Source organism: Salvelinus fontinalis, chromosome 38 (assembly GCF_029448725.1).
Source record: "Salvelinus fontinalis isolate EN_2023a chromosome 38, ASM2944872v1, whole genome shotgun sequence".
In the NCBI taxonomy this organism is placed as follows: Eukaryota; Metazoa; Chordata; class Actinopteri; order Salmoniformes; family Salmonidae; genus Salvelinus; species Salvelinus fontinalis.
In genome coordinates this window covers 35,825,112-35,839,352 of record NC_074702.1, presented here as the reverse complement: position 1 = coordinate 35,839,352, position 14,241 = coordinate 35,825,112, and the positions used below count along the sequence as shown (strand labels likewise).

The window sequence follows — 14,241 nt, the reverse complement described above, 5'->3', positions numbered from 1 at the left end:
TAGTAGGTAGAGTTGATAGGTAACTGTCTGTCTAGTAGGTAGAGTTGATAGGTAACTGTCTGTCTGTACGGACAGTATGTGTCCCTACTGTACGGATGATAGGGAGAGACTATACAGACAGTAACTTAAAGAAGCATAGTTGCTATAACTGTGGTAAACTGTATTTAACCCAATCAGCTGCTCATCTCACCCTGATGTCAGTGGCATCTCCGTGGCGGATGTGGCTGGCCCAGGTGGATGGTTCACTGTTGCTCTCCAAATAGTGGTGGATCTTGAGCACGCGGTCCATGGTCCCCGGCTTCGACACCCCACCGCCCAACCCAGCATGGTGGTTCAGGTTGGGGTCCAGGTACGCTGACGCCATGCTTCCTTTGGTGGGGGCTAGCTGTCTGTCATATTCTGAAGGTAGAGATACAGAGGGGAGAGAAAGAGAGAGAGAGGGATGCAAAGAGAGATAGGGGAGGTAGAGAGAGCGAGAGAGATATGAGAGGTAGAGAGAGAGAGAGATAGGGGAGGGAGGGAGGTAGAGAGAGAGATAGGGGAGGTAGAGAGAGCGAGACAACTGTGTTACTTACTCACCATTATAACTTCATCTGTAATCAGTAACAAAAGTGGACTGGAGAGAATAGAACAGACAACCGGACGGCTGGACAGACTGACAGATAACAGTAGTGGACTGCGCTGGGCTTGCTACAGTAGACAGCTGGGTGGCTTTGGACAGTGAGCAGGGAGCAGCGCTGTCCGAAGCACTGCCAGCATTACAACAACCCTCCTCATCAACCACAAACTGGGGCCATTATACATAAGCTGTTTGGATTGTGGTGGAAACGGTCAGGGGTGAAATTTGGGGTGAGTGTGTCTGGGGTGTGTGTGTGTGTGTGTCTGGGGTGTGTGTGTGTGTGTGTGTGTGTGTGTGTGTGTGTGTGTGTGTGTGTGTGTGTGTGTGTGTGTGTGTGTGTGTGTGTGTGTGTGTGTGTGTGTGTGTGTGTGTCTGGGGGGTGTGTGTGTGTATGGTAATAGGTACAGCCAAGGCGGAACCACTTGCTTGTTAAAACATGGCTTTTCTAGTGTTTTGGAAAGACTGACCCAGAGCTACTCAGTGACATTCCTCAGCCTTCCTGACTATATCTGCTGTTGGCAACATCACTAGAATAGAGCACCACAGGAAAACCTGCCCTTACACAACACCAAAAACACACACATTCTCAGATGTCTACCTCCTCAATGTTACTTTCTGGTAACCCAGGCAGAACACATGTATGAAGACGGAGGTAAATATCCTAACTCTTGACAATCAGTCAGACAACATTGAAGCAATGGAGATTAGTATAGACACAACCGGTCCATTTGAGCACACGACTGGATAACTTCCTTTCAGAGTTGTACTTTAATAAACTCCTGTCAAACTCAATTCAAACACTACTATTCTGATCTAACACCAGCACAGCAACAACAGTCCAATCAGTCACTCCTCCTACCTTTACTGATGAAGGGCCAGCAGGTACACTCCACTGTAGAGTTCCGTAGTGACAACATTAGTGCTATAGCAACAGTAGAGTATGTCCACTAGGTTACACAGTAGAGTATGTCCACTAGGTTACGCAGTAAGTAGAGTATGTCCACTAGGTTACACAGTAGAGTATGTCCACTAGGTTACACAGTAGAGTATGTCCATTAGGTTACACAGTAGAGTATATCCACTAGGTTACACAGACCAGTATGTCCACTAGGTTACACAGTAGAGTATGTCCACTAGGTTACACAGTAGAGAATCGACAGATCCATGGGATTTCTTCTTGGTTTCTTCCAGGCACAAACACACTTCTTCTTACCCACACATTCCGCTCTCTCTCTCTCTCCCATACACACACATACAAAGTGAACAACACATTCACGTCTTTCCTGTCCAGTCACGTCACATCCTGGTTATCACAATGCGTCCTGTCCGCTCAGGAGCCACAGTGAGTCATCACTCCTGTCTCCTCACACAGCACAGAGCTCTTCCTGGCTGAGAAGAGGAGAAGCCTGTGCTGTGATCAACATGTCACTGCTGTTTCATGGTAGAGCTCTTCCTGGACTGAACTGAGGGGGGCGAGGCCAGAGTCCTCTCTGCAACACAACATAGCTCCCCTCTCTTCCTGAGCTGAAGGGAAGGTGAGGCAAGCCCAGAAGCCTGTCTACATTCACAACAGAGTCCTCCAGCTCCACAACACAGCCCTTTGAATGCTGTGAACAGTCAGGCTGCTAGCCTAACTCCACCGTGGCTGCTGTTACCCAGGCAAGACAGAATGGAGTTCAGTTCCACAGGCAGAGAGAGGCAGGCTGTGATTGGCTTGGCGACAGACGGAGTTGAGTAAACAAGGCGTGCTTAGTGGGAGCCCAGCCAACATGGTGGATTGGATAGGAGGACCGGCCTGGGAAGAGGAGTCAACAACATGGTTGATAGGAGGGCCGGCCTGGGAGGAGGAGTCAACAACATGGTGGATAGGAGGGCCGGCCTGGGAGGAGGAGTCAACAACATGGTTGATAGGAGGGCCGGCCTGGGAGGAGGAGTCAACAACATGTTTGATAGGAGGATAGGAGGGCCGGCCTGGGAAGAGGAGGAGTCAACAACATGGTGGATAGGAGGGCCGGCCTGGGAGGAGGAGTCAACAACATGGTGGATAGGAGGAGAGGAGGACCGGCCTGGGAGGAGGAGTCAACAACATGGTGGATAGGAGGATAGGAGGGCCGGCCTGGGAAGAGGAGGAGTCAACAACATGGTTGATAGGAGGAGAGGAGGACCGGCCTGGGAGGAGGAGTCAACAACATGGTGGATAGGAGGATAGGAGGGCCGGCCTGGGAAGAGGAGGAGTCAACAACATGGTGGATAGGAGGATAGAAGGGCCGGCCTGGGAGGAGGAGTCAACAACATGGTGGATAGGAGGATAGAAGGGCCGGCCTGGGAGGAGGAGTCAACAACATGGTTGATAGGAGGGCCGGCCTGGGAGGAGGAGTCAACAACATGGTTGATAGGAGGGCCGGCCTGGGAGGAGGAGTCAACAACATGGTTGATAGGAGGATAGGAGGCCCGGCCTGGGAGGAGGAGTCAACAACACACAAACCTGTTGTGAATGCGAGGAAAGATTGTCAATTATATTGACAAGATACTCAAGCGACCGCTCTAACAATGGAATTTGTGTTAATTAAAATATATATATATACTATATATATATATATAATATATATTTTTCTCTTCTAACAATGGAAACACTTCTGTCAAAGACAGAAGGCAGGCGGGAGGAGGCGAGATCAGGTAGGACCATTTAGATGGAAGATACGCATGTGAACAATAGGGCATAGAGATAGATATTTTTTTATTTAACCTTTATTTAACCAGGTAGGCTAGTTGAGAACAAGTTCTCAATTACAACTGCGACCTGGCCAAGATAAAGCACAGCAGTTCGACACATACAACAACACAGAGTTACACATGGAATAAAGAAACATATAGTCAATAATACAGTAGAAAAAAATAAAAATCTATATAGAGTGAGTGCAAATGAGGTAAGATAAGGGAGGTAAGGCAATAAATAGGCCATGGTGGCAAAGTAATTACAATATAGCAATTAGACAATGGAATGGTAGATGTGCAGAAGATGAATGTGCAAATAGAGATACTGGGGTGCAAAGGAGCAAGATAAATAAATTAATACAGTATGGGGATGAGGTAGTTGGATGGGCTGTTTACAGATGGACTATGTACAGGTGAAGTGATCTGTGAGCTGCTCTGACAGCTGGTGCTTAAAGCTAGTAAGGGAGATATTGGTTTCCAGCTTCAGTGATTTTTGCAGTTTGCTTCAGTCATTGGCAGCAGAGAACTGGAAGGAAAGGCGACCAAAAGGAGAAACTGGCTTTGGGGGTGACCGGTGATATATACCTGCTGGAGTGCGTGCTACGGGTGGGTGCTGCTATGGTGACCAGTGAGCTGAGATAAGGTGGGGCTTTACCTAGCAGAGACTTGTAGATGACCTGGAGCCAGTGGGTTTGGCGGCGAGTATGAAGCAAGGGCCAGCATACAGGTCGCAGTGGTGGGTAATATATGGGGCTTTGGTGACAAAACGGATGGCACTGTGATAGACTGTATCCATTTTCTTGAGTAGAGTGTTGGAGACTATTTTATAGATGACATCGCCGATGTCGAGGATCGGTAGGATGGTCAGTTTTACGAGGGTATGTTTGGCAGCATGAGTTTTGATGATGCTTTGTTGCGAAATAGGAAGCCAATTCTAGATTTAAATTTGGATTGGAGATGCTTAATGTGAGTCTGGAAGGAAAGTTTACAGTACACCTAGGTACTTGTAGTTGTCCACATATTCTGAGTCAGAACCGTTCAGAGTAGTGATGCTGGACAGGTGGGCAGGTGCGGGCAGTGATCGGTTGAAGAGCATGCATTTAGTTTTACTTGCATTTAAGAGCCGTTGGAGGCCACGGAAGGAGAGTTGTATGGCATTGAAGCTTGTCTGGAGGTTAGTTAACACAGTGTCCAATGAAGGGCCAGAAGTATACAGAATGGTGTCGTCTGCGTAGAGGTGGATCAGAGAATCACCAGCAGCGAGAATGTTATCATTGACGTATACAGAGAAGAGAGTCAGCCCGAGAATTGAACCCTGTGGCACCCCCATAGAGACTGCAAGAGGTCCGGACAACAGGCCCTCCGATTTGACACACTGACCTCTATCAGAGAAGTAGCTGGTGAACCAGGCGAGGCAATCATTTGAGAAACCAAGGCTGTTGAGTCTGCCAATAAGAATGTGGCGATTGACAGAGTTGAAAGCCTTGGCAGGTTGATGAATATGGCTGCACAGTAATGTCTCTTATTGATGATGGTTATGATATCGTTTAGGACCTTGAGCGTGGCTGAGGGGCATCCATTACCAGCTCTGAAACCAGATTGCATAGCGGAGAAAGTACGGTGGGATTCGAAATGGTCGGTAATCTGTTTGTTGACTTGGCTTTCGAAGACCTTAGAAAGGCAGGGTAGGATAAATATAGGTCTCTAGAGATTTGGGTCTAGAGTGTCTCCCCCTTTGAAGAGGGGGATGACCGTGGCATCTTTCCAATCTTTGGGAATCTCAGACAAATACGAAAGAGAGGTTGAACAGGCTAGTAATAGGGGTTGCAACAATTTCGGCAGATCATTTTAAAAAGAGAGGATCCAGATTGTCTAGCCCAGCTGATTTGTAGGGGTCCAGATTATTCAATTCTTTAAGAACATCAGCTATCTGGATTTGGGTGAAGGAGAAATGGGGGAGGCTTGGGCGAGTTGCTGTGGGGAGGGCCGGGCTGTTAACCGGGGTAGGGGTAGCCAGGTGGAAAGCATGGCCAGCTGTAGAAAAATGCTTATTGAAATTCTCAATTATAGTGGATTTATCAGTGATGACAGTGTTTCCTAGCCTCAGTGCAGTGGGCAGCTGGGAGGAGGTGCTCTTATTCTCCATGGACTTTAGTGTCCCAGAACTTTTTTGAGTTTGTGCTACAGGATGCAAATTTCTGCTTGAAAAAGCTAGCCTTAGCTTTCCTAACTGCCTGTGTATATTTGTTCCTTGAAAAATGCTTATTGAAATTCTCAACTATAGTGGATTTATCAGTGGTGACAGTGTTTCCTAGCCTCAGTGCAGTAGGCATGTTTTTCTGCTGGTCAAGGGCAGTCAGGTCTGGAGAGAACCAAGGGCTATATCTGTTCCTGGTTCTACATTTTTTGAAAGGGGCATGCTTATTTAAGATGGTGAGGAAGGCACTTTTAAAGAATGACCAGGCATCCTCTACTGACGGGATGAGGTCAGTATCCTTCTGGGATACCCGGGCCAGGTCGATTAGGAAGGCCTGCTTGCTAGCGTTTGATAGTGATGAGGGGTGGTCGTTTGACCGCAGACCCATTACGGATGCAGGCAATGAGGCTGTGATCGCTGAGATCTTGGTTGAAAACAGCAGAGGTATATTTGGAAGGCAAGTTGGTTAGGATGATATCTATGAGGGTGCCCGTGTTTACGGATTTGGGGTTGTACCTGGTGGGTTCATTGACAATTTGTGACAGATTGAGTGCATCAAGCTTAGATTGTAGGATGGCCGGGGTGTTGAGCCTGTCCCAGTTTAGGTCACCTAACAGCACGAGCTCTGAAGATAGATGGGGGGAAATCAGTTCACATGGTGTCCAGGGCACAGCTGGGGGCAGAGGGTGGTCTATAGCAAGTGGCAACGGTGAGAGACTTGTTTCTGGAAAGGTGGCTTTTTAAAGTAGAAGCTCAAATTGTTTGGGTACAGACCTGGATAGTAAGACAGAACTCTGCAGTCTATCTCTGCAGTAGATTGCAACACCGCCCCCTTTGGCAGTTCTATCTTGGCGGAAAATGTTATAGTTAGGGATGGACATTTCTGGGTTTTTGGTGGTCTTCCTGAGCCAGGATTCAGACACGGCTAGGACTTCCGTGTTGGCAGAGTGTGCTAGGGCAGTGAATAAAACAAACTTAACATTAGAAGGAGGCTAAAATAACTGGTTGTCTAGTTTGTTCAGAACAGAGAGTAAAAGGAGCAGATTTCTGGGCACGGTAGAATAGATTCAAGGCATAATGTACAGACAAAGGTATGGTAGGATGTGGATACAGTGAGGGTAAACCTGTGCATATAGTGACGATGACAGAGATATTGTCCCTTGTCATTTAAACCAGGTGATGTCACCGCATGTGTGGTAGGTGGAACTAAAGTGTTAAATGAGGCATATTGAGCAGGGCTAGAGGCTCTACATTGAAATAAGGCAATACATACTAACCAAAACAGCAATGGACAAGGAATATTGACGTTAGCGAGAGGCATGCGTAGCCGAGTGATCATAGGAGTCCAGTGAGTAGCTTCAGGCAGCTTGCGGGCCGGGGCTAGCAAGCTAACAGAAGGGCCTTGGAGAGACGTTGCGACGGAAGAAAGTCTGTTGTGGCCCCCTCGTGCTGTTACGTCGGCAGACGGATCAGCAGGGCTCCGTGTGGTAAACCAGGCCAATTGGCAGAATAGGTATAGTGGCCAAACAATTTGTCAGGTGGGCCTCTTAAGCTAACAGTCTGATGTGCTCTGGACCACTAGCAGGCCGCGGCTAGCATGCTAGCGGATGGAATTTCAGGGGACGAAGCGACGGCGGAGCCAGTTGAGAAAAACCCCATCGGGCGAATCACATCGGTTGTACAGTCGTGATGAGTCAGCGGGGGTCCAAGACAGTTGCCAAAAAGAGATATTGTAGCCCAAGTAGTGGCTGATGGACCTCTTTGGCTAGCCGGGAGATGGGCCTAGCAAGTCTAACTCCAGGCTAATTGGTTCTTGCTTCGGGACAGTGACGTTAGCCAGGAGTGGCCACTCGAATAGCAGCTAGCTAGCTGCAGTGATCCAGGTGAAGAAAAAAAAGGTTCAGAGCTTGCAGTAAGAATCCGGAGATATGGAGAAAAATAAGTCAGATTTGCTCTGGTTTGAGTAGCGCTGTGCAGACTGGCGAGAGTTGTCCATGCTAGAGGTGGCTGATGACCGCTAGCAGTGGCTAGCTGACTACTAGCTAGTTAGCTGGCTAGCATCTGTTGGGGTTCCGGTTCAGGCGACGGTAGGGCGGGTATAGTGGCCAAAGAATTTGTCCGATGGGCCTCTTAAGCTAACAGTCCGATGTACTTTAGACAGCTAGCGGGCCGTGGCTAACTAGTAGCTGGTAGCCAGTTAGCTGGCTAGCATTTGATGAGTTGATGAGTTCTTAAGTTTAAAAATAGCAGATCCGTACCACATTGGGTGAGGCGGGTTGCAGGAGAGTATATTCAGTCCTTGATAGAAAGTGATATTAAAATATTAAATATATATACGGGAAAAAAAACAAGGAAAAACGATGTTTACAAGGGACAGGAAGGGATTAGACAAAAACACACGTCCGACTGCTACACCATCTTGGAGGTTAGAGGACTTATCTTTGTATCTGTATCTGTGCCATTATAACGTCTGTGACAGCCTCAATGGCACTGCCCATACTATCTCCATTTTAAAGTACTACATTTTCTTATTTTCATTGGCTGATTTCTCCCAACTCATAGGAATCCCCACCCAGTTGACTACTTTAAAATGGTGGAAGCCCTCAATGACAACGGCAATGCTAAAACGGGTTATATCCATGATGAGTCCTCTATATATCTCTATGACTACAGGCACAACTCTGATATAAAGTCCTTTTTTTCAAAGATGACAAAAAGCCACGCGCGTCCACATATCAGTGCATTCATTCGTGACAACCTAACCATTACGAAACTTTAACCCTTTACACCACAGGCCAACAAAATGAGGACACAGGACCAAAACAGTTAGCTTTTCCAAAAAGTGGACAGAAGAAGTAGATTTCTTCAGTCAGCTGATTTCTTTCTAAGAAATGAATGATAGGGATTTCATTTGCTTGTCCCTGTCAATATTATTCACTCACTAATTTGTACTTCCAATCCAAGAGCATACTGCTTTGACATTGCAGCTAAAGAATAAGTGGTTGATACTGTATCTAGCTTTGCTGTGTGATGTGTCAAAGTGACTGATAATGACAGCACAGAGCAGTCAGCCAGTCAGCAGTCAGCCAGGCTGCAGAGCAGGCACAAGGACAGTGATGAGGGGGGGAAGTATAGCCTAGCCTATCTGCTGACTCTGCTAGTTTACGGATTGACCTACAGTCACCTCTAACTGAGAGGCTCACACACACACACACACACACACACACACACACACACACACACACACACACACACACACACACACACACACACACACACACACACACACACACACACACACACACACACACACACACACAGGTCAGCACAGAGAGGAAAGTAGGTGATTATCTGACGGAAAAACCTTTCATAGAAGACAAAGTTATACCTGTCGGGAAACGTTTATGAGATTAGCCGACTTGACAAAATGCCTCATCATACTGACAAAGATCCTTGAGTGAACCCACTGTACGGAAGAATGATAAATGACTTCATGTCAAACATCTTTAAGGTTTAGTTGTTATTGTGACTAATTGGGTCAACATAGTGCTACCCTAAGATAAACTATTGAAGTAAACACACATAACCTAATCAAACAGCCCTTAAATAGACCTACTAAATAAACCTTCTGTCAACATTATCAGGAACTTTCTAGCATGTCTGTCTACTGACTGCCTCAGCCAATTCCCCTACTATAGTTTCTGAAAGACCTTTACCAGGTTAGGCTAATCATTATAGGACACATACTGACACACACATCCCTTGTAGTGACTGAGAGGCTGGAGGGCCAGTCGACTAGGAGATGAGATGGTTAACAGGGGTGATACAGGAGAGGACAGAGATGTAATGTTGTCCCCACAGACTACCTAAATAACACCCATTTGATTGTAAGACTGACACATCTCAATTACTGTACATCAACTTGATACAACTCACTCTGGGTTATCCCATTAATAATATCAGGCTGCTAATAGGATAATAGGATAATAATAGCCTAGTTGTTATCCCATTAATAATATCAGGCTGCTAATAGGATAATAGAATAATAATAGCCTAGTTGTTATCCCATTAATAATAACAGGCTGCTAATAGGATAATAATAGCCTAGTTGTTATCCCATTAATAATATCAGGCTGCTAATAGGATAATAGGATAATAATAGCCTAGTTGTTATCCCATTAATAATATCAGGCTGCTAATAGGATAATAATAGCCTAGTTGTTATCCCATTAATAATATCAGGCTGCTAATAGGATAATAGGATAATAATAGCCTAGTTGTTATCCCATTAATAATATCAGGCTGCTAATAGGATAATAGGATAATAATAGCCTAGTTGTTATCCCATTAATAATATCAGGCTGCTAATAGGATAATAGGATAATAATAGCCTAGTTGTTATCCCATTAATAATAACAGGCTGCTAATAGGATAATAGGATAATAATAGCCTAGTTGTTATCCCATTAATAATAACAGGCTGCTAATAGGATAATAGGATAATAATAGCCTAGTTGTTATCCCATTAATAATAACAGGCTGCTAATAGGATAATAGGATAATAATAGCCTAGTTGTTATCCCATTAATAATAACAGGCTGCTAATAGGATAATAGGATAATAATAGCCTAGTTGTTATCCCATTAATAATAACAGGCTGCTAATAGGATAATAGGATAATAATAGCCTAGTTGTTATCCCATTAATAATAACAGGCTGCTAATAGGATAATAGGATAATAATAGCCTAGTTGTTATCCCATTAATAATAACAGGCTGCTAATAGGATAATAGGATAATAATAGCCTAGTTGTTATCCCATTAATAATATCAGGCTGCTAATAGGATAATAGGATAATAATAGCCTAGTTGTTATCCCATTAATAATAACAGGCTGCTAATAGGATAATAGGATAATAATAGCCTAGTTGTTATCCCATTAATAATATCAGGCTGCTAATAGGATAATAGGATAATAATAGCCTAGTTGTTATCCCATTAATAATAACAGGCTGCTAATAGGATAATAGGATAATAATAGCCTAGTTGTTATCCCTCAGGGTAAAACATGCCAACATTGTTTCCTCGTTATTTCAACTCAAAATAGATGTTGATTTGACGCTGATATCAGGTCATTGCCGTGGGATGTTTAGTTATCAAATTAATTCTTCATTTACTTGTAGTATGAACAAAGCTTGGTATATAAGCTTGGATTATATAGTCAATAGAGTAGCTCACTGTCTGTCTAACTCGTGAGAGTATTGATCTCGTTACTCTAGTTGTACTGTAGTCCCATCCTAAAGGGATTGTGTAACAGTGTCTCGGTGGCTCAGAGGGATTGACTGTGGGACTGCAGTCTTCTCTCTAGGTTAGTTATTGACAGTAGTCTGGGCCCACATTGGCCAGAGCAACGCTGCTGTAACAACACGTGTCAATACCAATGAGAGTCAAACAGCACTTCATCAGCACTACTGAACAACCATAGATTTCTGTTCCACTGTTTCGATGCGGTGAAGAAAAACATGGCCTTTTTCCGAACTCACAGAGGGCTCGTTCAGCAGCTAGGCCAGGCTCTCTCCAGGGAGGGCCCGTTCCGCAGCTAGGCCAGGCTATCTCCAGGGAGGGCCCGTTCAGCAGCTAGGCCAGGCAATCTCCAGGGAGGGCCCGTTCAGCAGCTAGGCCAGGCTATCTCCAGGGAGGGCCCGTTCAGCAGCTAGGCCAGGCTCTCTCCAGGGAGGGCCCGTTCCGCAGCTAGGCCAGGCTATCACCAGGGAGGGCCCGTTCCGCAGCTAGGCCAGGCTATCTCCAGGGAGGGTTTGATCATGGCCTTCTATTCTTGCAGGACAACGCAGGCTACTGATGTAACGCACCTTACTGTGAATGTGAACAACACTGAAAACAAAGTCAAATACTAGAAGTAAGCAAAAGAAATAGGAACTAGATTTGGAGGCATGTGAGTACATTTTCTACTGAGAGGAAATGTTTAATTCAAACAAGCATGGTGCAAGGCAGAGGGACACGCTGCAACTGGACACCTGTACAGTTATCTTAAGGTTCAACATACAGCCATCTTCATTCAGAGAGAAAGACACGTACACACACACACACACACACAAAAGTCAATATTTCTAAGAAGGTAATGAATGCATGGTCTCAAAACCTTAGTTAGAGAACATAGACATGTAGAACAGGGCTGTTAATTGTAGTCCTGATGGGAAAGGACCTCACCCAACTGCTTGCTGTGCAGCCGATGGATTCATTTCATTGGCCTACTCTCACTAGGGGGAATCAGGTCTGGTATCCACTCCTGTTTGAACATATAGACTATTTGATTTATTCCTTATTTTACCAGGTAAGTTGACTGAGAACATATTTTCAAACACAGCTCGAGCAAGACATTCTTCAGCATTTCTCCGACTACGTTCCTCCATTGAGTCAAAAAAAACTTCTGATTGTAGGAGGACTATGAGCTGTTGCTATCGATAAGGTGTCTGATTCATAATTTTCACCTCGAATAGAAGTAGAGGGACTTTTGTCAGAGGTTGCTTGTTGTGAGCGCTGAGGGAACTTTATGCACTTCGTCGTGTATGGATCTGTTGGGGCGGTATGCAAATTGGGAGTGTGTCTAGGGTGTCTGGGATGATGGAGTTAATGTGTGCCATAACCAGCCTCTCAAAGCACTTCATTATTAAAGAAGTAAGTGCTACAGGGCGGTAGTCATTGTGGCGTGAAGCCTTAGAGAGTTCTTGGAAACAGGAATGATGGTGGTCAGTTTAAAACATGTGGGGGATGACAGACTAGGACAAGGAGAGGGTGTAAGCACCATGAAAACGGCATATATCATATTTCAGATTAATACTAAAGAGGCATTTTTTATTGAACTGCCATTGTCCTCAATTTACAGCTGCTGAAACTCCAGTGGCCGCCCCACTGCTTGGAGGGGGGTTGAGAATGGAGCAGAAGACACATTTCCGTTGTTCGCTGTAACACGTGGACAATAATATATACGGTAATAATACTACTACTACAAATAATAATAATATGGACAATAAAGTTATATTCCAGGTTGAACAAAAACATGAGGGCTGGCCTTTTGCATCATGCTCCTTGTTTGGACTACAAGGCCCTGTAGCGACACAGTGGCCTATATTTCCCCCTACAGGCTCCATCTACCCTCCATAGTTCCCCAGGTGGTCTCTGTAAGCTGTGGCACTAGAGGGAGACGAGGGTAAAGTCCATACCATACAGGGAGCCAGGCTGGGCATTGTGAGGAGCCATATGATGATCCTGAGGAAACTGAGTGACTGGCTTGCTGTGTGTGTCCTTTAATGCTGTTGCATCTCACATCTTTCATTGACCACAACATTCTTCCAGCTCAAAACTAAGCCTTATCTTTTAATGGCTTTGAAATCTCTTGCTTTGACCAAGAAATGTTAACAAAATACCACAGATCAGAGTGTGAGTGTGAGTGTGTATACAAGTGAGTCACTGTACAAAATCTGATTTGATCCATTTGGCCCCAACGGCATTACCATGAACCAAGGGCTCAAACAAACCCTTCTTCTACAGTACAGTAGAACTGATCACGTCATGTCCACTACATGGAGCACCATACCTTCACCATCACCATCCTTTACTGTGGAGTTAGTGCTCAGGGTACAACACCTGCTGCCTCTGGAGCCTGTATGGCCATGTCTCAAATAGCACCCTATTCCCTACATACTGCACCTATGAGCCCTGGTCAAAAGTACTGCACTCTATAGGGAATAGGGTGACTATTAGAACGCATCCAGTATCTATCCTATAGCCTGTGGGGACCCAAGCGGATTCCCACCGACTCTCTCCCTCAGTCCCACGGCTCTGCTCTACACTCCTACATCCTCATTACAACCTGCTATTGCTGGAGCTACTGCTTCCTCCCTGGATTAAAGCTTCCTTTCCTCTCATCCTCTGCCTACTGTACCAGCTCACACAGAACTATCCAGCCCCCCCTCAAAAAATACATCAAGGCTTTGCCTGGGTTTAATATATGCTGCGTTTACACTAACCCTGGAGGATGCCGTTTGAAGGAGAGCCAGAGCCTCTAAATAGATGAATACAGAAGGGAAGACGTCCCCAGTGTTATTCTGTTCTGGCTTTACTAAAGCACCAGGACTCATGATAGATACTGGTATCCAGGGAGAGAGTAAAGCAGCTGCCACCGCTGCTGTTTCTGTTGCTGCTGCTGCTAGTTCTGTTGCTGCTGCTGCTAGTTCTGTTTCTGTTTCTACTGCTGCTAGTTCTGTTTCTACTGCTGCTAGTTCTGTTTCTACTGCTGCTAGTTCTGTTTCTACTGCTATGAGTTCTGTTTCTGTTTCTACTGCTGCTAGTTCTGTTTCTGTTTCTACTGCTGCTAGTTCTGTTTCTGTTTCTACTGCTACTAGTTCTGTTTCTACTGCTACTAATTCTGTTTCTGTTTCTACTGCTACTAGTTCTGTTTCTGCTGCTGCTAGTTCTGTTTCTGTTTCTACTGCTACTAGTTCTGTTTCTGTTTCTACTGCTACTAGTTCTGTTTCTGTTTCTACTGCTGCTAATTCTGTTTCTACTGCTACTAATTCTGTTTCTGTTTCTACTGCTACTAGTTCTGTTTCTGTTTCTACTGCTACTAGTTCTGTTTCTGTTTCTACTGCTGCTAGTTCTGTTTCTGTTTCTACTGCTACTAGTTCTGTTTCT

At 45.2% G+C, this 14,241-nt stretch overlaps 1 protein-coding gene across 10 annotated transcripts in view; it reads right to left on the bottom strand.

The window, feature by feature from the left end:
* Positions 1-14,241, bottom strand: part of LOC129837645 (focal adhesion kinase 1-like) — a 204,368-nt gene that overhangs the window by 163,826 nt on the left and 26,301 nt on the right. For all 10 annotated transcript variants that reach the window (XM_055903970.1, XM_055903962.1, XM_055903960.1 and 7 more), the window contains one exon: positions 191-399. In XM_055903970.1, coding sequence (XP_055759945.1) covers positions 191-364 — 174 coding nt within the window. In that variant the 5' untranslated portion in view covers positions 365-399. The remainder of the gene's footprint in view (positions 1-190; positions 400-14,241) is intronic.